Below are 26,720 nucleotides of genomic sequence, written 5' to 3'. Positions count from 1 at the left end.
GCTTCAGGATGACAGTAGATCATTTTGTTAAGATTACGCCAACTTCAAGTATTATACAGATTATTCTGGAACCTGTGTCACCGCTAGCAATAATGCTAGAATATTGGATTTCAAGTGTATTAATGCTGGCGCGCTTTGCGGCTTGTTAGTTGATCGACGGCCGACGCTCTGCTCACCGCTATCAGTGCCAGTAGCTTGCTGTATGTAACCTGACTTTCATTTTACGTGGCCACAAGTTCAGCCCAAATGAACAGTTTATTATTCGACCTGCAGTCTGCTCCCTTTATCCACGTCACCACCCGTTACAATAGGAAGCAACACAAGGCAGCAGAAACTGTATGAACAGCGAGATGTCCGCCGTGGGACGGAGCATTTTTCTGATGTTGGTGATCAATTGTACGTAAAGGTGGTGCGTGGTGAGTGTGCCTCGTTGGTGGCAGGTCTGGTGAAACAGGTTCGCAATGCTGTGGCATATGTTGCGAAAGTGTGCGAGCACCTTCGCTTTACGCCAGCCAAACACAATTGACAACTCAAAGCGGACCCTTCTCTAAGTATAAGAACTTGCTACCAGACTCGGAAATTCGTTACAGAGGTGGTGCCACCAAATATGGAGCTTGCGCGTTCATTGCAGCAAGTATCTCTTGCTGGATCTTATAGAATAAAGAAATGTGATAACATGTTTTGCATGCTGCGGAGAAAATATAAGCTCATGTATGACGCCACACCTGTCTGTAAAATGAGGGCGCTTTGCGAGTGAGTAAACTCGTTGTGTCCAATCGTTGTGGTTATATCACCTGGCAGATTCGTTAGCTTGTCTACGAATGCACATACCACACCAGCGAGACACTCATCGGTGTCTCATGCTGCCACTATCTAAGCAGTGAGGTAACCTGATTTCAGCTGCGCAAGCATTAACTTCGGTAAAAGCAATTACGCAGAACTATATACCCCTACGTAATTGAAATAGCGCTTTTGTATACAAACTTTGACATCTCAATGCAGATGGCGTATACGAACGTCCTGATGAACAAATAAATTTTACCATGCGTGCGTTCCATCACATTTTTTAGCTTTTTCACTGCTCGCATCTTGAATGCGGGCAAATATTATGTGTATGCGTGCGTATACGCTCTACTTTTTATCACTTAGCCCCATGTTTTCTCAATGAAACGTTTTTGGGAATGCAGTGATTGTGTTTGTGCATTTTCTTCCCACTTGCTCGTTTCTCTTGACTTACCTTTCAAAATAATTCAGACCTTTCCGCCTGTCGTCGAGCTCAACGACATGTTTTTCGGCATCTTGACAAGATTGACAGGCAGCGTTGGAGAAAATTCTGTAGGTCTCTGGACCCTAGGCAACCTCTATCTAAGATCTGGCGGGTGGTACGAGGTCTGCAGACAACTCCCCAACAACGTCAACCATTTCAAGTTGTTGCTCTACATCAAGGGCGGACAGAAGTTGAGATAGCCAGCGACTGCTGTAGCCTCATCGTGGCCACCACTGATGGTCTTGCCACTAATGAGCCTCTTACTACCATCGCGCCTCCATCGTCTGACGAACGCCTTGATGTGCGTTATACAATGCATGAGCTTGACGCGGCGATTTCGGCCTCCCGACGCTCATCGGCACCAGGACCTGACGGAATCACGTATGCTGCACTCAACGTTCTTGGTACAGAAACACGACATATCCTGCTATCTCATTATAACACCTCATGGGAGCCTGGAGAAGTCCCAGCTAATTAGAAATGCAGTCACATTATTGCATTGCTTAAGCCGGGAAAGTGTCTTTATGCACTTTCCTCCTACAGACCAATCGCCTTAGCCAGCTGCGTCGGGAAAGTAATGGAAAGAATGGTACTGTCAAAATTAGAGTGGCATTTAGAGAGCAACAACTCCTTTCCTGCATTTATGAACGGCGTCTTAAGAGGCCGATCTGCCATTGACGGTGTGGTCGACTTGATCGCCAGCGTTGAAGAGGAAAGAAGCCGACGCAGACTAGTGGCGGTGGTCTTCCTAGACATTAAGGGTGCCTACGATAATGTGCTGCATAATGCGATTCTTGACGCACTGAAGATTTCGACATTGGTGGACGACAGTATGCTTGGATTTTTGCTACCTTAGGGACCACATCATTTACATGACGACAAATAACGGAGACACCGATCGATATAAGGTACATCCTGGTGTTCCCCAAGAAAGCGTTCTCAGCCCGATTCTATTCAATGTCACAAATCGGCCTAGCAGCAGAACTTCCCAGCATGGTGAAGATCAGTGCGTACGCTGACGACATATGTATATAGGCATTCGGAACTACTCGTCCGCAATTTCGATCTTGACTACAGCGTGCCGTGACGATCACATACAAATATCTACGACATAAGGGGCTCACTCTTTCAATCGACAAATGCGCATTGCTTGCGGTCACGCGCAAGCATATCTCGCAATACCCGATATTTAGTTATGTGACAGTGATACCTGCTGTAACGCACCACATGTTTCTTGGGGTTGTCGTACCAGAGATCTATTGTGGACGAGACAGGTTGCAGTAGTTAAATCTAAATTGAAGAGCTTTGCTCTCGTTGTTCGCCACGTGGCCGGAGCAAGATGGGGCCCATCAGAATGATCGCTACTTCAATTGTATAATGCTCTATATGCAGGATACATTTCATACAGCATGCCGGTGCTCTCCAATATGAGACCTAGTTGTGTGAAGACGCCAGAGAGTGTTGAAATTCAATGATTACAAAGATGCTTGGGTCTACCACGCTGTACTTCAACAAATGGGACAATGGCAGAGGCTCGGGCTTGTTCTATCAGTGTATACATGCTCTGCTAGCCACTTAGACTTCACCTTCAATTCCTGAGCCGACACAGACAGCACCCACTGTCAGTACTACCCGCCACTCACCCAGAGTGCAGTTTCTCAAGTGTAATATCACGACATGAGAATACTATACCATCAGGGTTTTCCCCGCGAAATGTCCCTGCAGTGCTTCCATGGTTCCTGCCTAAACCACCTGTTTGTTTTACGATACCTGTAATTACGAAGAAGTCGCTTGTTTCTCCTGTTGGCGTAAGACAACTGACCATACATCACATTTATACAACGCACGGTGATTCTCTGCACGTGTACACCGATGGGTCCACCACACTAAACACCTCCGCCGCAGCCTTTGTCATCCCAGACATGGATATCGCTCGACAATTCAAAGTGGACCATAAAACCGCATCTACTGCCGCAGAGCTTGTCGCTATGCGGGAGGCAATAAGATTTATTTCCGGAGAGCGACCTTGTGACTGGACGATTTTCTGTGATGCCAAACCCGCTTTGCAAACCATTATTTGCATCATGAAGCAAAGTCCGTATTACAGCTTGGCAATAGAAATCGCAGAACTTATTCAGATTGCTTCAACAAATGTTCATCTTATCACTTTCCAGTAGATTCCCGGGCATTGTGGCGTGATGTGAAACGAAGAGGCAGACGCTGAAGCTAAAAATGCCTATGCAATGCCCCTGAAGTACGCATTGCGTTTTCACGAGCTGACACGAACGCCCTGCTTCGCTGCGTGATGCGCAGCTACACACTTCAACACTGGGCCAGACCGGAACGGCGACACCAGCGACTTCACAAATGGGACCCGGAAATGAGGTTCCGCATGCCCCCTAAATTGAAACAGCAACTCACAAGTATGATCCACCACATTCGTCTTGGTGTGGCGTACACCAGACGTTATGCACATATCACCGGTCGCAGCGACACCGGTCCTAATTGTGAACACTGTGATGTGCCAGAAACACTTGAGCACATATTTTCTGTCTGCCAAGCATACGCACGTGAACTACAAACACTGATTACTTCTCCTGAACGACATCGCAGTAGGTCATTAACTGATGAGACCGTGCTGGGCCCTTGGCCCGACACCAACAGTGCAATTGTGGTCATAAGAGCGGTTATAAGCTTTTTGGAAGTAACTGGACTATATTCGCGGCTATAAAATTTGTCTCAGCTAGAAAGAATACTACATACTCCCCTCTCTATCTCACCATCGCCATTCAATATTCTTTCTTTTCCCCTTTACCCTCCCCCTGTGTAGAGTAGCAGGCTAGAGCAAGCTATGGCTCAGGCCGACCTCTCTACCTTTCTGTAAATAAACCTATCTCTCTCTTAGTCAGTTGAGCATTCTCAATATTCATTCCTAAATAATCGGCAGTATATAGCAGAAAGTCATTCTGGATTATGTGCACTTTAAAAATACGTAGAAAAACTCGGAGTCATGGAGTGTTCTATGAGTGAACAAATGTGCAGGCCGTGAGGCACTGAAAAGAAAGTTCATCATTTCAATGCGCATGCCTAACATGTAGCCCGCCGACTGTTGAGTTTCAATCGCTCTTAAATCCTGAGCGCTAAAGAAACGGCAGATTGGACAAAAAGCACATTCTTGAATGATTGATATCTGAAGTTTAATGTCGCTCAACCACATTATGATTACGAGAGACGCCGTAGTGGAGGGCTCCAGAAATTTTGACCAGCGGGGCTTCTTTAGCGTGCACCTAAACTTGAGCACACGGGCCTACAACATTTCCGCCTTCTTCGGAAACGGAGCCGCCGCAGCCGGGATTTGAACCCGCGACCTGCGGGTCAGCAGTCAAATACCTTAGCCACTAGACCACCGCGGCAGGGCCACATTATTGTCCTGCTTACAATTTAAATATACAAGCGAAATTATTCGTAATCAATGCCTGCAAAACGCGTTTCAAGCAACCTTCTCAATGTATGTAAAGCCTTTACCAAACGTGCTGGTTCGTGCATGATCTTAGAGCTCATAACCGACACCAAAAACGGCGCCTTTTCGGGAAAGCGGGGCAAGAACGGACAAACGTTCGCAAATATTTCATCTTTTAAAGCATTCCACTTGGTTATTTCAAACAACAAGCAAGGTTTTTTGCCTTCAGCAAAAACATGCAGAATAAAAATATCGCCGTACTGCCGCAGGCTCACACTACTGAAAATACGCCGATGCGGTTCGTGCAGTCAGCTGTGAAAATGAATTTGGTTTGCAAAAACTGCGCAAAACTTTCCTTTTCATCACTTGGATTATGACGAAAATTTCACATTCCAATTAAAATTAACGGTTCTGTTTAAAAGAGAGCGTCAACAAGTTTTGTGGTGCCATTTTTTTAACGGTAAGCTGACCGGCGAAGGAGGCCAAGAGATTTTCCAAAAAAAAAATGCCGCCAAACATTTGTAATCAGAATTTTTTTCATCTGCAGCGCATATTTAGTCGTATACTCACGCTGAAGTCAGTGAGCGCCAGACTAGTTCATTTCCGTGCGCAGTGGTTTAGTGCGCATGCGTGCTCTCCGTGCGCATGCACCGCGGCTTCATTTCGTTCACTGCTGCGTCTTCAGTGCCACTTCTCACCGTTCACCTTTTCTTTACGTTGAAAACAACGCAGAATTGAGCGTGGCTGGATGATAATATACATACCCTAATTTTGAAGTCTGGTGCACTAAAGACAGCATCACGCTACGCGACTGCATTCAACAAAGTTATCGACTAGAAATTTGATAATACAGCTTCGATTCTGTTCCTCTAGGCTGCACTAAATGATGGTTACTGTTAGAGTCACTGGAACGGTGATAGTACCGCCTTCTCTTTCTCTTCACCACCGCGTGCAGTCGGTGGGCTTCGCCACAGAAAAGGTCCAACTCGCTCGGTTCACCAGTCTCTCTCGGCCAGCGGAGTTCGGCGCGTTGGAGGGCGATTCTTTTTATAACCTCGGAAAAGCGTTCAGCAAAACTTAGACTGCAAGAGTAGTTTGCACGCTTAAATTGACGCTTGTTGAGCCATCAAAAAATTTCCGGGTGCTGCGGTTTAGGATTCCGCAAGTGGCGGGAAACGAGCGAAGCCTTATTCCCAGAGGAAAAAAATTACGCCAAGTGACGAGCTGTGTCGCTGCGCACAATATGGCGGGAAAAGTTCACTCCCACAGGTGATACACGACTATGTGAGGTAGGAACCTTATTAAGAATTGGCAAATGTTGTTTTGGGAAGTAATTTTGTTCGCCATGTGCTAGAGCAGCGTGTTTTGCATCGTTGCCGTGGAGGTTCAGGAGGAATAACATTGTCGTTTCTAATTAGGTTGCCGCAAAATTGATGCCCTAAGGCGCACTTGCTCCGTTGAGTGCGTCATGAAAGCTGACTGCTACATATCCACTGCAATATTTTTTCATTCGGTTCGCTTTTGAGTTTTGATGCTGTTTTATGCGTATGCACTTATTTTTACATATGCTAGCTTACATGCAGTCGTTTCACTTACTTTACAAACAACGAAAGTAGTACTGCTTGACGCTCCTGTATGTCGCACACAAGTGACAGGTGGTAACATGAAAATCATGGCGTACCTAGCATACACGATACAATAGGCCTGACACGGTCATAATGCACTCGCGGTCACCTCGCAAGCTTATTATATACAAGGATTCGTATTGCGTGACACAACTGTATCATAGGGTCCTTTCTCTAAAGTACCGTTAAAATTTCTTCTCCTTCGTAGAAATGAATGCGTACAAGTACACATTCTATACAGCTTACTCACGCTTATTCTTTATACATGTGCTGCGGGTAAGAGAACCGGGCAAAAGTTCATTATACACTTTTTCTTCGGGAGCACTTCTCTTCCAGAAAAGAAATCCGTGAAGGCGAAATGCGGCTCCAAAAGAATCGGCACGCACGCAGCGCCGGCAAAATTAGTGTGACATGAATCTCTGCTGTGTCATGGTGACTCTGTCGCATTGATGCCCGTAGACACTTACTTCCGGTGTTCTGACTTTGGCCTGAAGGCACGTGCTTCATCCTGGCTATGTGACGATCAAACTTCAGTGAAGCCGAAGTATTGAAAGCCCGAGTATTTTGCCATGTGAGGGCACATTAAGATTTGGGCGTGCGTGACATAGTCGCAGGTGGTCGAAATTTCAGAGCTCTTCTCTACGGCGTCTCTCATAATCATATTATTGTTTTGGGACGTGAAACTCTATATATCAAACAGCAATGTGAGTGCATAATAATGACGGGACTAAACAATGGTGACCTATCGTTTTTTTTTCTATTTTCATTAAAAACATCAAGTGGTTCCATTTTGTAGAGCCCTCCACTATGGCGTCTCATAATAACATCGTGGTTTTCGGACGTAAAAAAACTGATATTATTATTAGATTTGTGTCTTTTTTTCAGCATTAAGGTTACATTTTCACCCCGCCCTGGTAGTCTAGTGGCTAAGGTACTCGGCTGCTCACCTGCAGGTACAGGATCTAATACCGGCGGCTTTTTTGATGGAGGCGGTAATGTTCTAAGCCCGTGTGCTCAAATTTGCGTGCAGGTTAAAGAACCCTAGGTGGTCGAAATTTCCGGAGCCCTCCACTACGGCGTTTCTCATAATCGAAAGGTGGTTTTGGGACGTTAAACCCCACATATTAATCATTCAAATGAAGTTGCTCACTTCATAAAAAAGCTTCTTTTTATTCGCTATGAATGAAAAAACACGCATACCGTTAGAATTTTGGAATAATCAAAATGAAGAAATAAAGAAGAACACCAGAGATTTCTTTGGTAGAGCCTATTAATTCAGTGTAAATAATAGTGCTTGAATGAAACGACATTTTATTTCGCTGCTTAGTCACTTGCCAAGAATACGCAATTAGGATAATACCTTTGCACTTAATATACTAGTTGCGTATTTTTGGCAGGAGAGGGTCATGTACAATCTTGCTTAGTATATAATAGGAAGAATGGCAAAAAAAAGTGAGAAAAGGAACAGGAGTGGAAGGCCTCAAGCTTCACTTTTTCCTCAGGCTTCGCACCCCAAATGCTTTGCTGTGCCCACTTTTTAAAACGAAAAACACAACGCTACAAGTACCAGCAGTCATCAATATATATATATATATATATATATATATATATATATATATATATATATATATATATATATATATATATATATATATATATATATATATGTGTGTGTGTGTGTGTGTGTGTGTGTGTGTGTGTGTGTGTGTGTGTGTGTGTGTGTGTGTGTGTGTGTGTGTGTGTGTATATATGGGAAGGAAGTGTATACCTAATGGCTCGTTTTTTCATGTTTTCACACAATATTAATGAGATATAACAGACAATGTTGCCAGGGAATGTATAGGGGCAGCTATTAGAACCAAGTTAATGTAAAGGAAGAAAGAAAAGTGGAGGAAAAATAACTTGCCGTGAGCAGGAATTGAACCTACGGCCTCCGAATAATGCGTTCGTTATATATATATATATATATATATATATATATATATATATATATATATATATATATATATATATATATATATATATATATCGGATTTTTTTCTTTTGGGTCAACTAAACATATCTGTGCGCTACACAAGCTACTTCATCTTCGGCTGAACATTCTTGCAAGGCCGACACCTCTCGCTTATATCCTGTCATGCTGTGTACCCATATTATAGGATACGCAAAATCTTCCTAGTTTGCGATACCAATGACGCAACAGGCTATTCGACTTCCAGAGTGTCCCGTTGTGAGGCTGTCCGAGAAATTTCCGCGTCCGAGATCATCCTTGTCTTGGTGTACCTAGAGCGTTGTTGAGAAAGAAGAAAGAAATAGGCATACGTTAGTTGACAGTACCCAGTGCTACTATTTCGAAAACATCATCTTCATTTACGCACTAATTTTGTTTGTGACTTACTTAAGCGCTTTATGTAAAACCGAAGTACATCATTGGCACCGTAATTAAAAAGAACTTTGCCTCCAGGCAAGTATACAGACAATAAAAAGCACTGCTTGGGAAAATGTTACCATTTTCCCAAGCCGTGCTTTTTTGTCCACAATATCGCCTAGCTGCAGCAACACCCTCTAGCCTAAGGTCTTTCCAAGGGTTGCATGACGTCACTTCAGTTGTCTGCGTGTGTGCTGCAGTCATTTATTTTGGAGAGTCGCGCTCGCTTTGACTGAAGTCTGTGATGGGGAAAAATACTATGTCATGTCTTTGAGAAGCTTTCTTGGGCACAAGTGCAGCATTATGCACATAGTTTTTATCTCGTAAGACGGAGCCATACGACACCATGTAGCCCGCGTGCGCAAAACACAAGAAAAAGCGGCTTTTATAAGTGCGCTAATCATGAAACACACTGCGCGTCATTATAACCCGCTATTAGCTGTTCCTTCATAATTTGTTAACTGTGCTTTACGTACTAAATTATGGAAAAATAAAGAAAACATGAAACAGTGATAAGCGTAAAACCACCTTCGGAGGCGGATTTCTATATCTGCAACAATTGGAAATTAGATTTTCGTTTTTGACTACCTATGTTTAATTTTTGGCATCACATCATGAGAAGGAAGTTTTTTTTGTCACAATCTTTGCTTCGTAACAAGCTTGGCACCGGAGAATGGTTGCACACATTAACATGCGAAAAACAAAGCACAGAGATAAAACCAGGCGTAGTTTACGACAGTAACAGCAAAATAGAAGTTCGTTTAACTAAACTGTGAGAAGAATGCCTTTTTTAGCACTTTTCATTTACAAACGCACCCCACTGCTGAGTCTATTCACGAGAAATGATAGTTCTTCATCGTTGTGTTAAAGTAGTCTGATTGTGTACAAAAAGAGTATTCGCTTTCAGCAATTACATTTGTTGTAGGTAGAGAAACCAAGATTCACAAGCCTGTTAAAGCAATGTTAAATTCTTTAGCTTCAAATGCACTGTTGGCGTGAAATGCTTCCGTGGAATAGCTAGAAAAAGGTAAGCTTTTTTCTGTGCGCCGGACAGAAAAAAAACATGGCTGCTGTACACTTTGCTTACGCAGCACGCGTGAAAAAGAGGTTGAAAAGAGGCCTGAAGAATTTTAGAGGCTGTTGCTAAGCTGGGCAATCCGCGTCAATCTGGTGGAGTGATGTCTCGTCTCGACAGCCATCAGCGGACAGTTTATATATTGTTCTACTTGTGCGCTCTCAATGCGAGATGACAGTGCGAAACGTGTCCTTGTAGAGGACGTATTCTCTTACAGTATAGCGTCTTGTGCAGTTGCATGAGATCAGTTTCAAAGGAGTTATCTACCAGCCTTACTTTGTACAACATGAAAACTTGTTATCGAATTCATTGCTTCAGCTTTGCTGTGGAACTGTCACTTTTATTTCTTTTTTCATTTTTGCACTAATGAATTGAGTGCGCTTTTGACAAAAAAAAAGCGGTTGTTGCATCTGTGGTGGTAAACGAGGATGGAACTCCAATGAAGGCATGTCATTGGCACAGCGCGAGCTCATATGTGGCTTATTTGCGGCTGCATATACCATTGTGTCAGTTCCGAGGGACATGCATTGAAGTTATCCCCGGCTGTATTGAAATCTATCTGACAAAAACATAGAAACATCGTCGCAATGCACCGGAACACGCCAGACACTGTGCGGGCACCTGCCCTTCAATCCCGCACTTATGACCGCTCCCGTGACCAAATATTTTTAATATTGGCACCCTCAGTGCAGCCGACATTTATTGCAGTGCTGCTTGCTTTAAAAAAAAACTTGAGTATGATCCGCTATTCCATTTACTTGGCGGCCTGAAACTCCGAACTACAATCGTCTATTGTAACGCAAGAGCCTAATTGAACGGGCCTTAACTGTAAGCGAACCAATATTGTTACGGGGTCAGTGACTTCTGTACAAAATGCATTTACAGAGGAAAACCCACAGGCAAGAGTCACAATAGCTGATTGGCGCACTCGCGCACCTGTCAGCTAATTCTGTCTTTCCTCTTCTTTTACTTCATCTTCGTAACAAGTTCATTCATTAAGTTTATTTGATCGTCAAAGCTGATCTGTAGAGAATATGTGAGGAAAGATTTAAAAATGAAAAAAAGTTCTTTATTGTCAGGACTTTTTGTTGTATGCACTGTAAAAACTGTCCCTCAGAGGCACACCAAAGATCTACATAAAGGTCATAGGTGCCTATCAGTTTGTGCGAAGAAGGAGAAAATGACTGGGGATGCTAACGGACGTAGTGCTGTTATTGTAAGTACAGAAATAATGTCCTTCTTCAGTGGACCACACGGAAAAGTCTAGAAGTTGGACGCTCTGATTAGTTATTTTCTAGCCGAAATATCACTACCATGCCACTTTTTAGGGGGAACGATTTGTTGACAGAGAGCCTGGGTGCGTGTAACTAACATTCGTATATTCATGGTTCTTCTTTAATCTTTTCACTGTGATATTAATACTCTTGACGTGTTTCTCATATAGGCTTTGCCGTCACACACCACATAAAGCCCAAATCGAAAACAGTCCCCAACAAATCGTATGTTCTAGCCGTGGGTAAATGAACGCGAGTGAGCCCTACGAACGCGGTTGAAGCAAAAGGGGAAGCAAGCCGACTCATCTCAGTCGCACGCAGGGCGCATGCGATAACATCACCCGCTTGCGACGCATGTCGTCGATTTATACTCAGGCAGAGAGGAAACGCCCTGTCTGTCTTTAAGAATGCAGGGGCCACGCGAAACTAGAGGGAAGCTGCCATATAACCGAATGGGAAGATAGCCGCCAGTTGGAAACTTCAAAAATTATTTTCTTCCAAGAAACAAAAATTGTAAAGTAAAATTACATATAAAATACCTGCTTATTTGCTTTCCATTTGAATATAAATATTATCTTTCAATGGACTGCAACGTGGTGCAAATTGGCCTCAATGTGGACAAAGTTGAGGATTTTGGGGAATTTGTGATTTTTTTCTAGCAAAGTTTAGTGACTTGAGGGGTGCAATGTAAATGTTTTTGCAAAATATACCTTCTATGGAGGAATTACTTATTTCTCAGATATTCAATAAAAGAGCAGTAATCCAATAAAAAAACTGCAAACGTAACCCCTTTCGGCTAAATTCTTGTAGTTGTATGTAGCCAAAAAATTGCGCTAATAATAATCAGCCTGAAACACCTTGCACAGTCACCATTATTTATATATAAAATAAATTTGTTATTGAAAGAGGGAGTGACAGTTAAAAAAAAATAAGTTTTTTCATGAACAGCCATTCGACATTTGGATAAATTTGGAAAGCACTCACGTGACATTTCTTTCTTCCCGAAATATTCTAGTGACGCACTGCTTTCAATGCAGTAAATCAGCAGAATATTTCTTCGAATCTGTTTGAGGTGGTTGCCAAAATGGCTGGTTTGTTTGGCGTTGAATTAACCCACTACGAATGGCACTGGCAGCGAGTAATGCTCCCGGCTTGGAGACAAAGCATCAGCGCTTTTGTGTAAGGAAAGAGTACGATGAAAGAAGAGGTGAAAAAAGAGAAGACAAGGGTCTGAAGACCTGCACCCTGCGTGCGCCTCGGAGAATGTGACTGCAAGAGTCACGTGCTGCCGCCGCGCGATGACAATCTACCAAAAATACAACCAAATTACCTAAAAATGTGTGAACTTTATTTAGCGGAACATTCGCACCTTGTTAATAGAGTTTCCGTGTTTTCGTCAATTTTTCATAATATTTATTATTATCTTTTTAAATGGCAGATAGTGAAATTTCTAGAGACACTACCACTTGGATACTGACATGCTTTGCCCACAAAATAACACACACAAAGTAAAGAAACACTTAACGACAAGCACAAGCGGCTCTTGTGTTTCTTTACTTTGTGTGTGTTATTTTGCGGGCAAAGCATGTCAGTAAACAAAAACCAACTAGGCCAACAATCAGTATTGTTACTACCACTTGGAGTCCCTCATAATAATAGGGGGGTGTTGGCGCGCAAACATTTCTCGTTTCCTTCTTTCTTTTCGAGGATTACACGCCACGCGTATTACCCCCCCCCCCCTTTTTTTTTTGCACGAACACACATCAGCCACTCTTATTCTATATAACTAATAAAACAGCACAGCAGCATTGTTGTAAGCGGTTTGTGTTGCCAAAGAGAGCATATAAACGTTGGTGGTTACATCGCATTATCATCACTGATATGCCGTTGAAACCAGCATTGATGTAACGGTTGGCTTCACACGTTGTTAAAAGCTTGCGGGAACTTTTGAATTATTGTGATCTCTCTGATGTGAAATATCAAATGTCCTGTCCGCCAGCGTTTTAGGCTTGTCAGATCACGCGTTCAACAACAAATAAAAAACCCGGTGCGTTGAAATTAACAGAGGTGGCGCACAATCTTTTTTTCTTTCTAGCTAAGGCACTTTTTATGTTTTGTTCGCTTTTATATAAAAAAAAAAAACTGGTCGGCATTGTAGGCAAAAAAATTGCGTATATGTGCTTTGCACAACTGCATGCGTGAGTTCATCTCGTCAGTCAAACAGCGCGTACGTATAATTTCATGGTGTACCTATGATGTTCTTGTATGCGAAATTTAACTACGACAGCCTCACCATTTCTACGAACTGTCTTTTTCCCAAGTACACAGGTTACTGTACTGCATTGGAGCGTGTAGCGAATGCAACGAGCTTCTACCTCAACCGCCAAGCATGGTTTCAATATTGTTTCAACAAGAAACTCCTCAGAGCGTGGGCCCCTTCGCGACACCAGAACACCGCCGCGCGTGCCGATCCAGGTGCCCATGCGCCGGCGGGCCGGCTCACGATCACATCTCCGACGTGGTTATGTGATGTATGTATGCGGCGCATGCAAGGTCGTGCATGCGCGGCCTTCGCCAGCCAACATGGACGCTTGTCATGGCCGAACATCGCGGTCGAGAACTCGTTAGAAACGACCATGTTCAACAGCGATTTGCGACACCAGGACGTGTAATCGTTGTGCTACTCTGATCGGCTAACCTGTGGTTGCGTGAAGTCTGGCAATATGCCACCAGAGGTTTGCGCAAGGTGTCGTTAACTTCACTGCTTCGAGTCACCATTGTGTCGGAGCTTTCCCGCCAAGCTGACCAGCGAACAAGTTTTGTGGATTTCGCTATGCTCGCGCCTTGAATGTTTACGCTGCTTCGAAGACGCATAGAGGCTTACACGAAAGTGGTCTTTTTTTTTTTTTTGCGCGCACGGCTTGGGCGTATATTTGAATTCTATGCAACGGTGTCGCGTGCACCTGACCGTGAAATTGGTTACCATTGGTTTAACGGTGGCGGCTTGGCAGCTGCTGTCACGTGTCGTGTTACAGTACGCATTGCGGTATAGTTGACGAAAGTTCCTCTACGTCCCGGGTGAGAGGCCGATAAAACTGCGCATCCCATCCTTTTCGTTGCACTTGCGTTATCAGTCGACACGACCGAAGTTCAGTTGGCGTGTTTCGTGTAGATAAACAAGCCACTTTGATAAACAGGGGTGTGACAGCTGGGCTGTATCTGATTGCAATAATGCACTTGTGGATATTAGCGCGGTATATTCTGCCAGCAGCGTTTATTTTAGCGTTTGCAGGCCTTGTGCCAACAGTAGTTGCTTAGGTTACGTCCAGGTTGTAGTTTTTTTGGCTCTCGCTGTTTTCGCAGTGTCCGTTAGAGATTTTCTCGTCTCAGTTGGGCGCCAGTGACCTATGTTGTGGCGCATCGCGGCTCTCGCTATTTGCCTATGAGAAAAAAATGTATTAAAAAGAACAAATCAGAAACACCATACGAATGAGATCGCCTGGTTTGAGCAACCCCGAGGGATGCAGGGCGCGTTAGCACGGGCGCTTCCCAAGCTCATAGGGTGAAAAGGGACGAAGAAGCCGACTTTGCTGTAACGGTTCGGCAAGAGTGCCGGCACATCAACTCCGAACGATATAGTCACCGTTGCCGGGGCTATATCTACTTCCGTCAATGTCTGCACCTCTCGCCCACAAGTTTTTCGAAGAAAAGCAGCTCACTCGGTTCCTGCAAGAACGGGTTCAAAGTTCATTTAGCAGCTGCCGCCTTTAACTGCAGCTCAATAAAAGACTGTGAAGGTCTCTGAGAAATGCCGTTGTCATTTCTCTCAATGTTTGCAGTGATATGGCTAGCACTCTTCGGTAAATTGTGGTAGGACTGTTGCTGGTAAACATATTGTAATACTATATTTAAATATATTTTGCCCTTATCTCGATACCTAGCATCAGAGAAAAGGTGACACGTGGAAGAATTAGCAATAGAAATCGAACATGAAACTGAAATACAGTTGCATTTTTTATTCAAATGCTCAGGTACTCAGCATTACTCGCTTGCCACTAATAAATGACTTCATTCGGTGCTGTCACTTGCAGTTGAATCCAGTGGTACTTGTTAGAATGGATGTACTTAAATTTGGCCAGACCACTTTGCTGTCTGTGCAACTTCAGGAAATTTCGGAAGCACCAGCTAAACAGCGCAAGCGAGTGCAATAAGTTGTCGTTTCACATTGACTTAATAGTGTGCAAGTGTTAGTCAAATTTAACACTTTGCATACTTTTTATAGATGGTAGAGAATATATACTGTAGAGCCCCAAGTTAGTTTTTCTCCCTTCTTTGGAGGATTTCAAATATGCGGCCACTTGTCTCCTCCAACCATTTTCACTTTTTTATACTGTTTATGTGCTAATCTAAAACACTTAGTGCACGTGTGTGTAGCTTATGAAGAACAATATTGAACTAAACCACCCCCCTCTCTATCCCCAAAGGACGAAATGCTGCTGCCATACTTGCTTTGTTTTTGTTTGATTGCCTAAACTTTTTGCTGTGTACTGCAGGTAGCAAACAGAAGTGCCCTGAGGAACTATGCAGTGCTGACCACATCGTGAGCCAAGCATCCAAAAGAGGTGCTTATTCAGCGTCTTTGGGAAACTCAAATGTAATGTACAAAGTTCCATGTATTGAAGAAGAGTGTTGTTTTGAGCTAGTCATGTTGAAGTGAAAATATTGCAAAATAAGTGAGGATATACTGAGTAACATCAAGATGTATGCTGAATACCAACTTAACAGTATTGATGCCAAAGTGTGAATTATCTGCTACCTTTATTTGATGGAGAACTGCAATGGTTTCGATGAATGGGCATAGTTGAAAATTGCTGAACAATCAGTCACTGTGTTTTTGCGATCAATTATATGTGGCCCCTATTTTTGCTACCTCCCGCTAAGATAAAATTGCTTCACATAAACAATAGTAGAAAGACTCTTGCTAGCTATAAGAAGAAATTATTGATATCATAGTTTTTAGTTCCAATAAATCATGCTGTATAAGAGTGCTCCACTTATTTGTCACCATGGCGAACGCATTTCGTCTGGAAACGTGACTTGGTTTCACAAAGTGTTACCTTTTTGTAGAATTGGGTACTGGCAAGTGGAATTTTGCAAGAACTGTAAAAGTTCATTGTTTCTAGCAGCATGCATTCTTACCTTTCTTGTAAATACATGCATAGTGTGAAAAATAGTGACCCACTTCGAAATTTACAACCTTATCATTGCAGTGTCTTGGGCTGTCTTTACAGATTGCGATTTGTTTCTGCGAAGCATAAACTTAGTTTTCAGTAACTTCAATGTCAATTGCTGATTTTGTGTACGTTTGCAAGCACTTTCCCCTCTGATGCTAAACAACAGGATTGAGTGAAGTGCCTGATTCTTGTCTATGAATTCTATAAAATAGCTAAAATGGACTCTTCTACTTGGCACAATTATTGTTACTGTGTGCACGTTCTATGCATCTAAATATAACAATAAAGATTGCAGCTGGTAATATTGAATACTGTGTTCAGAAGCTTGTATACACTGCGAAATCTTGCTGGTGCCAAAATTTGTTGTGAGTGTATATTGAAGCGACTGGTAGCCAGCAATACTGCATTGTTGCAGCTAATTGCACAGTAGAGCATTTTGCAGCTGCTCACGTAATTCGGGAAGATGTCGATCACGTTCACATCGGTATGACATAGCCACGATGTTCATGCATTTGCATCCTGCATACCAGGAACCATTATGTAAAGCAACATGATGCTGTGATGAGGGCGGCTAACTGAGAACTGGGTTTTCTTTGTCAATATGATTACACAAGCTTGCTAAGCGCATTCGAGTAGCTTCAGCAGGCACTTGCAGATACAGTCAGTAGTGACAGCACATTTCAATAGCAGAATTACTTGTATATTGCATTTTCAAGAAATTCAAGAAACTCTATTATTTCGTGACACCTTAATGTCATAGCTTGCTCACTCATTTTTGGTGGTTGGATATTAGAAGAATTATATTTCCTTACATAGTGCAAAATTATTCCATTATTTTATATTGTATATTAAATTTATGCTTTTCAACTGACTCCTCGTCAACTAAAGCTTGCCCCGCCGCGGTGGTCTAGTGGCTAAGGTACTCGGCTGCTGACCCGCAGGGCGCGGGTTCGAATCCCGGCTGCGGCGGCTGCATTTCCGATGGAGGCGGAAATGTTGTAGGCCCGTGTGCTCAGATTTGGGTGCACGTTAAAGAACCCCAGGTGGTCTAAATTTCCGGAGCCCTCCACTACGGCGTCTCTCATAATCATATAGTGGTTTTGGGACGTTAAACCCCACATATCAATCAATCAATCAATCAATCAATCAATCAATCAACTAAAGCTTGACTTCTGCTGAATTGTCTCATGGGCTAAAACAAGAAAACCAGGCCAAAGAAAGCGATAAGGTGCTCTATTATACCAGAAGAAAGTATTGTTGCGGTTCCGTCTCTAGCTGCATTTTTTTCTTTAAAAGGCACCAATGTGGATTTCATGCGAGTGTTTACAGAGCTAATTGTGTTGTGCTACTTTTGTTATTGCAGGAAGCATCTCCCAAAAGCTGTGCTACAAGGATGTGAGCCACATGTTATTTTCAACGAACGGATCACATGCCTGAGAGCCACAAGCCGGCTGTTTCTGGCCTACACTGACATTGCGGCCACCACAGTAAAGTTCTTGCAAGGTGTGAGACATTCCTAGGTTGCATTGAGTGAGCATGTGAATTGTCAGTTTTATAGCTTATAGAGATATGCCTGCAGAATTAATTCTATGCTCAGTGTGTTTTGCGCTCACTCAAAGTGCCATCAAGCAGCTTTGGTTCTGCTTTTTTATCGCCTTCCAGACCATCTTGCTAATTTATACAGAGTTCTGCAGCAATCGCATTGCGTGAGTATCACAGAAACTTCAGTTCAAAAAACAATTATGGCGACACCCTTCATAGCCTGACCAGTGTATACTCTTCGCTAGCGAAGTGACATATTGTTGCACTGACTGTCGGTTGGTTCTTTCTGCAATATGAAATAGTGTTTTGGCCCTAAAATTACGGCGTATGGATGGTGTCGTCGTGAGGCGTGCTGCGTATTTGTTCATCTTACCTATGCCTTGCACAGTTTTTCTTAACCATGCCGGTATAGCACAGTGGCACATCAATGATGCCTTGCTTAGTTTGTGGCTGCATGTTGATTGCACAATCACTGATGTCATGCTTTGTTGCCATGTGACTGCAGTCATCATGGTAACGTATGCGTACCCCCCTTCACAATGAGAACGATGGGAAAGCTGAGTAAGAAACAGAAAACAGCTACAATGTGTGTTTTATTGGCTGTGACTTCATCAGTTCATCATGTGAACACAAAATTTGTGGCAACGTGCTCACATTTTACAATTTTACAGTTATCAGAAATTTAAGACGGTGGGGTCGTTAAGTAGCTTTCTACATTTCAATTATGAATGGTCAATTTATGCACTGCATGGCTTTGTTGATACATATTTTGCAATGCTCATCTCTTAAATAGTCTGCAGGGTCTGTCAAAATTTATATGTTCATTACACGAAACATACATTATGATCAATATGTACCATAAACAGCAAATGTTTGACACGATATGTTCGATGAAGCGAAATTCTCACTCTGAGAATGTAATATTCAAAGAAATATTCCATACTGTGCTTCTCATTCCTACCTATGCAGTCACCAGCCTAATTACAAGCATTAAATACCGACATAGCAGAAATTCGCATTTAATGTGGATTCCACATCTACTGAGCTTTTCCTGTTGGTAGTGCTTTTATTTATTTTCCATGGCACAAGAGCTGCCCCCTTTCTCCCCTTTTGCAGCTGCACAGCTGGCCGGTCATTGCTTTGCTGCTTTGTTTACCTTACACCTATGCAACCAGTGCATCTAAAACAGTGTTTGAATGTACTTGCATCATTAGGTGTTTATTATTGCATTAGTCATTGAGCTTTTTTGGTCTTTAGGCTTTAATTTTTGGAGCTTAGCTGCTGTTTTCAGAGCAATCTGTAGATATCAATGTTGACTCTACTAAGCTTGGATCAGAATGAAAGCTGAACAGTTGCCGAGGTGCATGGCCTGCGCCACAGCAGTCTAGGTTACCAGAAATATATTCTAGGTCAGATAATATGTTGCTCCTTGCTAGTTGCGTGTGTTGCTTTTACTGTGAGCTCTTTTCATAGTCCTAAAATTTATCTTACGTTGCTTACAGCTATGCCACCATGTGAAGAACCCCCGAACTAAGTGGATTTGATCTTTAGGGCAGCAGTTGCCCTCTTGAAGGAGGCAAAAATGCTAGAGGCTTAAGTGCTTTTGAACTGACATTCACTTCAGAACCCCATTATTATTGTTACATCTAGTGAAGAAAGTGGTAATTCTAGATTGTATACGTATTTAAAACAGGGAAGGTGAGCTACTTAGTACGTTGGTAGTCATGTTAAAAGGCAGGGCATGCAAGCATGGACTCAAGAGAGTAGTCAAGACACCGCAAACACCAACTTAAAAAGTTGACATGAAGCTAGAAACGCAACAAGGCAAGTAGAAATATCAATCAAGACGGCATGCCTGTTGGTCTATGCGAGAGATAACTGCTCAGCAATTGATTTCTTCGCTGAGTTATTCGATTGTTGGCTTACACATACACTGGCACATGCCGCTATGCCAAGCTTCAACCATTAGATGCATTTCTTCATTTACTTGCTTGTACGAAACTGCATTATTCAAAGTTTTGCATGCATTTACGTCGTAATAGGAGGATATGTTTAATGACGGGCCTCTGGTTTCGTTAGTCTGCCTTCTCATTGTTAATTGGCATTTGAAGTGTCCTGACTCACCAGCAGCCATGTTTGCATGCCCAGTCTTTTCAACATGTATGCATATAATAAGTAGGAAAATAGGTTACTGAGTGAGTATTAAGAAGTTAAATTTATGTCTAGTGTAAAATGGTCTTTCTGTTTTTCTCTGTTAGACTTCTTGCTTAACAATGACATGGCATTATTTTGGAGCCTGCTAATGGTGTATGAGATATACATACATAAAACAGCAGCTGTAAGCATGCTTTTGAGACGGCTACCTCATGAGGCCAAGAAAGTTCAGTTCGTTTACATAGGGCATGCTAAAAAAAGTGAAATAGTTGCTAATGTTTTTGTTTTCTCGGCTGACATACTACGAAAATTGGCCCAAAGGCGGACAGATGGCAGTACATATGGACACACAGAAGCCATCGGGCTGCCTCAGAAACTGCGATTAAGCTGTAAGCATTTGCGAGTTCATGGTCTTGTCATGTTGGTCTTTGAAGTGGTTTCTTGACCATTTGCATTATTTTCAAGAACTGGTGCTTTGATGCCTCATTGTGGGAAGAAGTTGTTCCAGCTCTATTTTCGGGAAAAAAATGTTGTAATCCAGCAGGGGCCTTTCAAACCATGGGCTCATAATTCAAGATATGAGAGAAAAGTAAGTGAGGCATGATTTTTGCTTCATGCTTTTACCACAGTCTGTTTTTTGTCAGCAAAATTTCGTGGCTATGGTATCAGAATAGTTTTTGTTTCAATTTATGCTAATTTTTGTTGCAAGAAAACATGGCGAAATGGTACTTGGCAGCTGACCCTCAGGTCGCGGGATCGACTCCTGTCTGTAGCAGCTGCATTTTCGATGGAGGCGGAAATGTTGTAGGTGCATGTGCTAAGATTTGGGTGGACGTCAAAGAACCCCAGGAGGTCGACATTTTCAAGAACCTCCACTAAGGCGTCATATTCATATGGTGGTTTTGGGATGTTAAACCCGACATATCAATCAAATCAAACATGGCAAAATGCAGTGTTATAGTATAATACTTACAAGAGTGATTCTTTTATGTACAATAAATTTACATTGTTTCCTTTAATTGCATTTACCAAGAGTAAAAATTTAAGACGCCTTCACAGATTTTTACGCTAGGTTCTTTGGCTAATAATACAGTTATAGAAGCATAAATGCGAAGGGTGAGCAATGGGTTGAGAACAAAGGCTTACTGTTCATATTTTAAAATTTTATCACACACTACATAAAAGTTGTCTTATTATGGCAGAAGTTAAGATGGAAGGGGGGCTTGAATGAGGGTAAAATCAATGAAAAAAGTTTGTTGTTGGAGCCAATCGAAATTTTTCAAGATTACGTTGCTTTGAATGTTTGAAAAAATTGTCTAACTTGCGGCAGCAACCTCGATACGGTTTGCTGCTTTGATAAATGGATGTCCTCTTGTTGAATCACTCAACTATAGCATCATGGACATAGTGTTATAAAGCTGTTGCGCAGCCAGACTGCCGCTAAATGCTTTGTCCTCTGCATTTAAGTTTTGCACCCAGTATCATCACAATAGAAGCATTTGTTAAAGTTGAGGATTTGTGATGAATGTGTTAAGCAGTATACTTGATGAAAAAAAATCGTTGAACTGTTAGAACTTGTTATTAGAAAACAGAACTTTTTTTTACAGAGGTAGCAAACTGCATCAAGGTTGCTGCTACAACTTCGACAAATTGTCTTATTCAAACATTGGCTCGAACAACACACTTATTTAGCGATATGAAACTCATTGAAGCCCCCATCTTCATCTTAGATCCTGCGGGAATAAGAAGTACAACTGTCAAGTAGGGTTTATTGGATTTAAAAAAAAAAAAAACTTTAGATGCAAGCCTTGCTTCTTACTTTAATGCTCACCCTTTGTGTTGATGCAGTATTTATTGTCTTCGTCAGGCTAATACCTCCACCATGATGTTATGAATAAGGTAGCGTTTGCCCATCCTGCACTCTGTCACGCACAGTGACTGAGTGCTCGATGGGTTGAAGCTACGGAATCGGCCACGGAGTCCTGATCATCCTATCTCACAGCTCCTGTTTCTCACTTCAAATGTGCCATTACAATATGTTCCCTGCCGCACGTAGGCCTTTGGAGTGGTCTACAATATGCATTTTCATGTGTAACGATTCATAATATATTGCAATATTCCTTTGTTCACCTCACATACCTCTCTATGGTGTTAGTAGTTACAGGAAATGTAACTGTCACACAATAGCAATAATTAAACGAAATTAGTTATGCTAGACTTTAAATTCTTTTACAGTTGGAATATAGTGTGTTTCACGTTGAGTTCTTGTCTACTATAGCAATAGCTCTTCGTAGCATCCTGCTGCTTGTTCTGTATGTGATCAGTTCTCTTCAAGAAATACCATGTGCTTTTTTTATTCATGAAATAGTGGTGTGAATAGAGGTGATGTACGTAATAGACCTCATAGTGGGCTTAAACTTTGAACTTTGCTGCTGCTACAATAGTTGTTTTTTTTAGTTCCTTTTCAGACATACAGAAAGGAGCCAAGTGAAGCTGTTCATGGCTCATGCACACAGTTTCATAAGCAGGCTTTCAGTACTTTTGGCAATTATGTTTCTGAATACATCTGCCAAAGGTGTGTTTTAAGTAGCGTGAAGTAGTGCATTTCATTGTTCATTTGGCATGCAGCAGCTGGTAGGACTAACATATCGGCAAGATAATACAGCACAGTGCATATACACGACCTACCCCTCATACACTCTGGATTTGAGGTTTAATTGTAAATTGTTTACTCTGACATTGCAGAACAAATAATAACAAAATGACGTGAAAGCTTTGCCATCTATGAAGGTAGCATTCTCAGTATATGCAGGCAATAATATGGCAAAGTTGCACCAGTCCACTGGTCACATATTTTCTTGTAAATATTTATAGATAGAAGACCAGGATTGTTGGAAGCTGATACATGGTAACAAATGGACCGCAAGTCTAAAAGTTTTCTTTTTTCTCCCCTTTGTATACGAGGTGACATATTCAAACTGTTGAGGTAGCAGCTATGTCTCGTCACTCAGCAGCGTTTAAGAAGCTGTGTGTCAAAACATTCTGCATGGAAAACTTAAGCAATATTTTCTATACGTTCTTTAAGTTTCCATGACCATTTTTTATTTGTTTTGGCCATGGAAGTTGCGTCACAATCTTTGCATTATGCTTTACCGATGCCCTCACTCAAATCTTCAGTGCTTTTTGGTATACTTTTGGATATACGTTTTTGGACCGCACACCTGCGCATGATTGGAGGAAGGTCTTCTACAAACTACACTGGTGTATCGCATCCCCACTCCTATTGGCAAAATGGGCAGAAAAAGTTCAGAGCTTCAAAGACTGCAAAGGGGGGATGCTGCTATTGCCACCAGTGCAGCTTGTTGCAAGACTGAGTTTAACTGCTAGACAACAAGGCATAGTTTTTGTATAAACAGTGATTGAAAATAGCTTGGAGACACATCCAGGGGGGGGGAGGATATGGAATATTGGTTTAGTTGTTGTCAACGATTAACGTCCAAGAACATGTTAACGAGGACGTATGTTACTAAAGGACTGGTCAACCTTCACTGACATGTTGCCAACATATGCTACACCTGCCGCCTGCATACATGCGAACTCTTCTATGAGTGTTGAAGATTGGGTTAGTTGGTTCATCGTACTATGCAACTTTATGAATTGCAGTTGCAAGTAAACTTTTTACACACTATAATTCACTCGTAGTTTGGAACATCTTTGCATGTACAGATTGGCTAACAAAAAAAATCTTCAAAAAAGGGAAAGGGAGGATGTCACGTGAACTTAGCACGGGTAAATTTTTCGCCTTGTTGGTGTATCATTTTCATAGAGTTCAGCGTAGTACTTCAAATCACAATTATGGGACACATGCTTGTGCATGTTCGGCCTGTCCCATTTTCGTCATTTCAGTGCCGCAATTAGCTCTATAAACAGGTCATGTGCGCTTTGTTGCTGTGTTTGCTGCACGCTCCATTCTTGTGTTCTTTGTGTAGAGTTTTGTTCAACTGGACTACTGTTCAATTTGGTGTTGTGTACATAACAAGCAGGTACTTTAGGGAGCTAGCCATGAACGACTGCATTCATTCCACAAAATCATGCTACCTGTGCAAGACATACAGAAAGTTTTAATCATTCTTTGAACCCTGTGCTCACTTGCAGATGAAGGTGTGCCCAGAAACTAAAACAACAGCGTGTCCAGCCAAGAAAAGTCTTCGTCAAACAATACAAATAATTGACCTTCACAGGGACGCAGAACATAAATGAAATCTTCCATTTATATAATTTGCATGCAGGCGGCATGGCCCAGCTGTGGTGCAGTACTGTTGTGCGGAACAATACAGCAGCCTGTTGTACAGAACCATACAGCAGACTGTTTTGTGGAACAATACAAACATTTTTAGTATTAGTTGCAATAACGTATAGAATACGTAAGAACGCCTTGTCCGAAAGAAGTTGTTGTATTTTGATCATGGAATAAGATTTGTCGCCTGAATAGAGTGACGGGTTGTTCTGTGGTAACTGCGCTCACGAATGACTTCCGTGAAGAGGCTACGTCTTATGGAGATAGTTGTATTCTTGCTCACGGAACCACTCGGCATTGTTCGCTGTGTTGCATACGTAATTAGAGGTAATCTGCATGTGCGTGCAAATTCGAACATTTTTTTCTGGTTTTTGTAACATTCGACAGCTGAGCACTGCACTGAATGCCCAGCTTCCTCAAAGTTTGACAACCTAGTATTTGGACTATAGAAGAGTAACGTAAATATTACAGCCCTGTATAGAATATCAATCAAATTGCGGTACTTCATTATGTTCTGCTTGCGGGACTGCCAAAAACTGGAACACGCTCAGGCGATGCGCAGTCGAAGGCTGTCCTGTCTATGTGCAGGTTACCAGTGTTCTGCGTAAAAATGCAATCTCACTTTCGAATTGCAAAGCTTGGTACGAAGCTTCATCATGCGCTTTTCTAAATCAGATGAAAAATGAAAATGAGGGTTGTTGCGCGTTACCGGCAAAATTGCAAATATATGTTTACCTGGGACCTTCGTATAGGACAAGTTGGGGCAGATATATTGCGCTATAAAATAGTAAATACAGTATATAGGACAGCTACATGTTTCTCAACTGCTAATTTGATAAACAATGATGGGGTCCCACTACACAAAAATTTCGCGAAATTATTGTGACGAGTCAGTGTAGAAGCACTATAGAACATCATTTAGTAGAATTTGATGACTCTCAAATCTCCAAATTTCACCCTGAAAATCTCAAGCCTAGCACCTTGCCATATTGGCGCATTGAGATTTTTATACCGAAGCTCTTTTTGAGTTAGCGAACAATGGTTTCCTCTCGGCACCATTCGCAGATTTTGGTTACCCTACTATCCTTCATTTTTTCGAAGGTTGCGTTAAAGTGACGTTGTCTGGATGTAAAGTTCTGTAATAAGATTAGTGATTCTAAGCGTAAGTTTTATAAATGGGCATTTTTCAGGACTCTGGTTAAGATGTTAACCACGCAGCATTTGTAATGTGCAACTGTAATGTAATAGATTTTGTAAGACTATCTTTCACCTAATTAGTAACCCACCTACAGTCTTCATGTCATAGAAATCGATAGAGTTGCAAACTATGTCCGCCTTAGTTCAGAGCAGCCTGTGTTTGAGCAGACGTATTAGAGAGGCTCTGAAGCCACAGTGCCACCAGGCCACATTCATAAAAAATAAACTGTACACTTTACGCCCCAAAATCAGGATGTTCTGACGTGGTGGTAATGGTCTTGTATAGAGAAGCCGAACAGTTTAAGCATGAATATGACATTGCTAACCTGTGCAGTGAAGTCGTATTTTCAAACAATCAATTCGGGCGATGTCACCGAAATGTACCGGCCAGTGCACGCTGATTGGCTGGTTAACGAAGGGCAGACAAGCAGTTGCTTGAGTCATGACCCACTATTTTATGTTCCAAGCCAAGCGGCACGGTCCTTAAAGTGACCATCTGAGAATACACACAAAATCAATGAACTTTTCAAGAATCTCTTGCACTAGGCCACTCGTAACAATCGCTTATACATCTAGCTGAAAACGTCTAGAAACTGCTTCTCTTCCTAAGTCAGTGTTGGCGACACCATGCGTATGCTAGCGTCATCCCGTTTTTCCATGCGTGCAGCTCCGGTTCTCATTCGAGTCATTTTGACTAAGGAGGGGCTCGTGATAAAATAATTGTTGTCGTACTCTACTTGCATCACATCTCCCATTTCATTAAGAAAACAGGTAGTACAGTAATAGTGCATGCCGTTTTTTCCGCCTCATTGTGCCTTCAAGATATAAGGTGCATGTGGACGCTTAAATGGAGGAAAAATGGACTAGTTACGACTTGATCCACACAGCACCGCAGGCATTTTGTACCATACGCTTGCAATGAAGCCTACTCTATGCCTTTGTCACGGCCAAGCTTGAACGGGCACACGTGCAGACGCTTGAGCAAAATACACAAAGAGCACTATTACAACGTCGACACAGCTGTTTTCGTCTATTCGAGGTTACATTTCAGAGATTGCGGATGCGTTAAACCCTTTGAAGACACGACAGTGCTTGGCTCTTTGTCAGACAAGACGAATTGAATAACAATCAGAGCTGCACGTATAAAAAACAGGGTGATACACGCAT

The 26,720-nt window shown here is 42.2% G+C and overlaps 2 protein-coding genes across 4 annotated transcripts in view; one reads left to right on the top strand and one right to left on the bottom strand.

Moving 5' to 3' along the window:
• Positions 1-19,060, top strand: part of LOC142776412 (uncharacterized) — a 51,142-nt gene extending 32,082 nt beyond the window's left edge. Inside the window, exons 3-5 of the mRNA XM_075880037.1 lie at positions 15,683-15,783; positions 17,727-17,866; positions 18,026-19,060. Of these exons, the coding sequence (XP_075736152.1) occupies positions 15,683-15,783; positions 17,727-17,762 (137 nt within the window). The 3' untranslated portion in view covers positions 17,763-17,866; positions 18,026-19,060. The remainder of the gene's footprint in view (positions 1-15,682; positions 15,784-17,726; positions 17,867-18,025) is intronic.
• The window catches only part of LOC119161049 (superoxide dismutase [Cu-Zn]), a 47,652-nt gene continuing 28,992 nt past the window's right edge, over positions 8,061-26,720 (bottom strand). For all 3 annotated transcript variants that reach the window (XM_075880035.1, XM_075880036.1, XM_037413373.2), the window contains one exon: positions 8,061-8,635. In XM_075880035.1, coding sequence (XP_075736150.1) covers positions 8,528-8,635 — 108 coding nt within the window. In that variant the 3' untranslated portion in view covers positions 8,061-8,527. The remainder of the gene's footprint in view (positions 8,636-26,720) is intronic.

This window comes from Rhipicephalus microplus, chromosome X (genome assembly GCF_043290135.1).
Source record: "Rhipicephalus microplus isolate Deutch F79 chromosome X, USDA_Rmic, whole genome shotgun sequence".
Lineage (NCBI taxonomy): Eukaryota > Metazoa > Arthropoda > Arachnida > Ixodida > Ixodidae > Rhipicephalus > Rhipicephalus microplus.
Note: the sequence above shows the minus strand (reverse complement) of the source record. Positions and strands in the feature narration are given on the sequence as shown.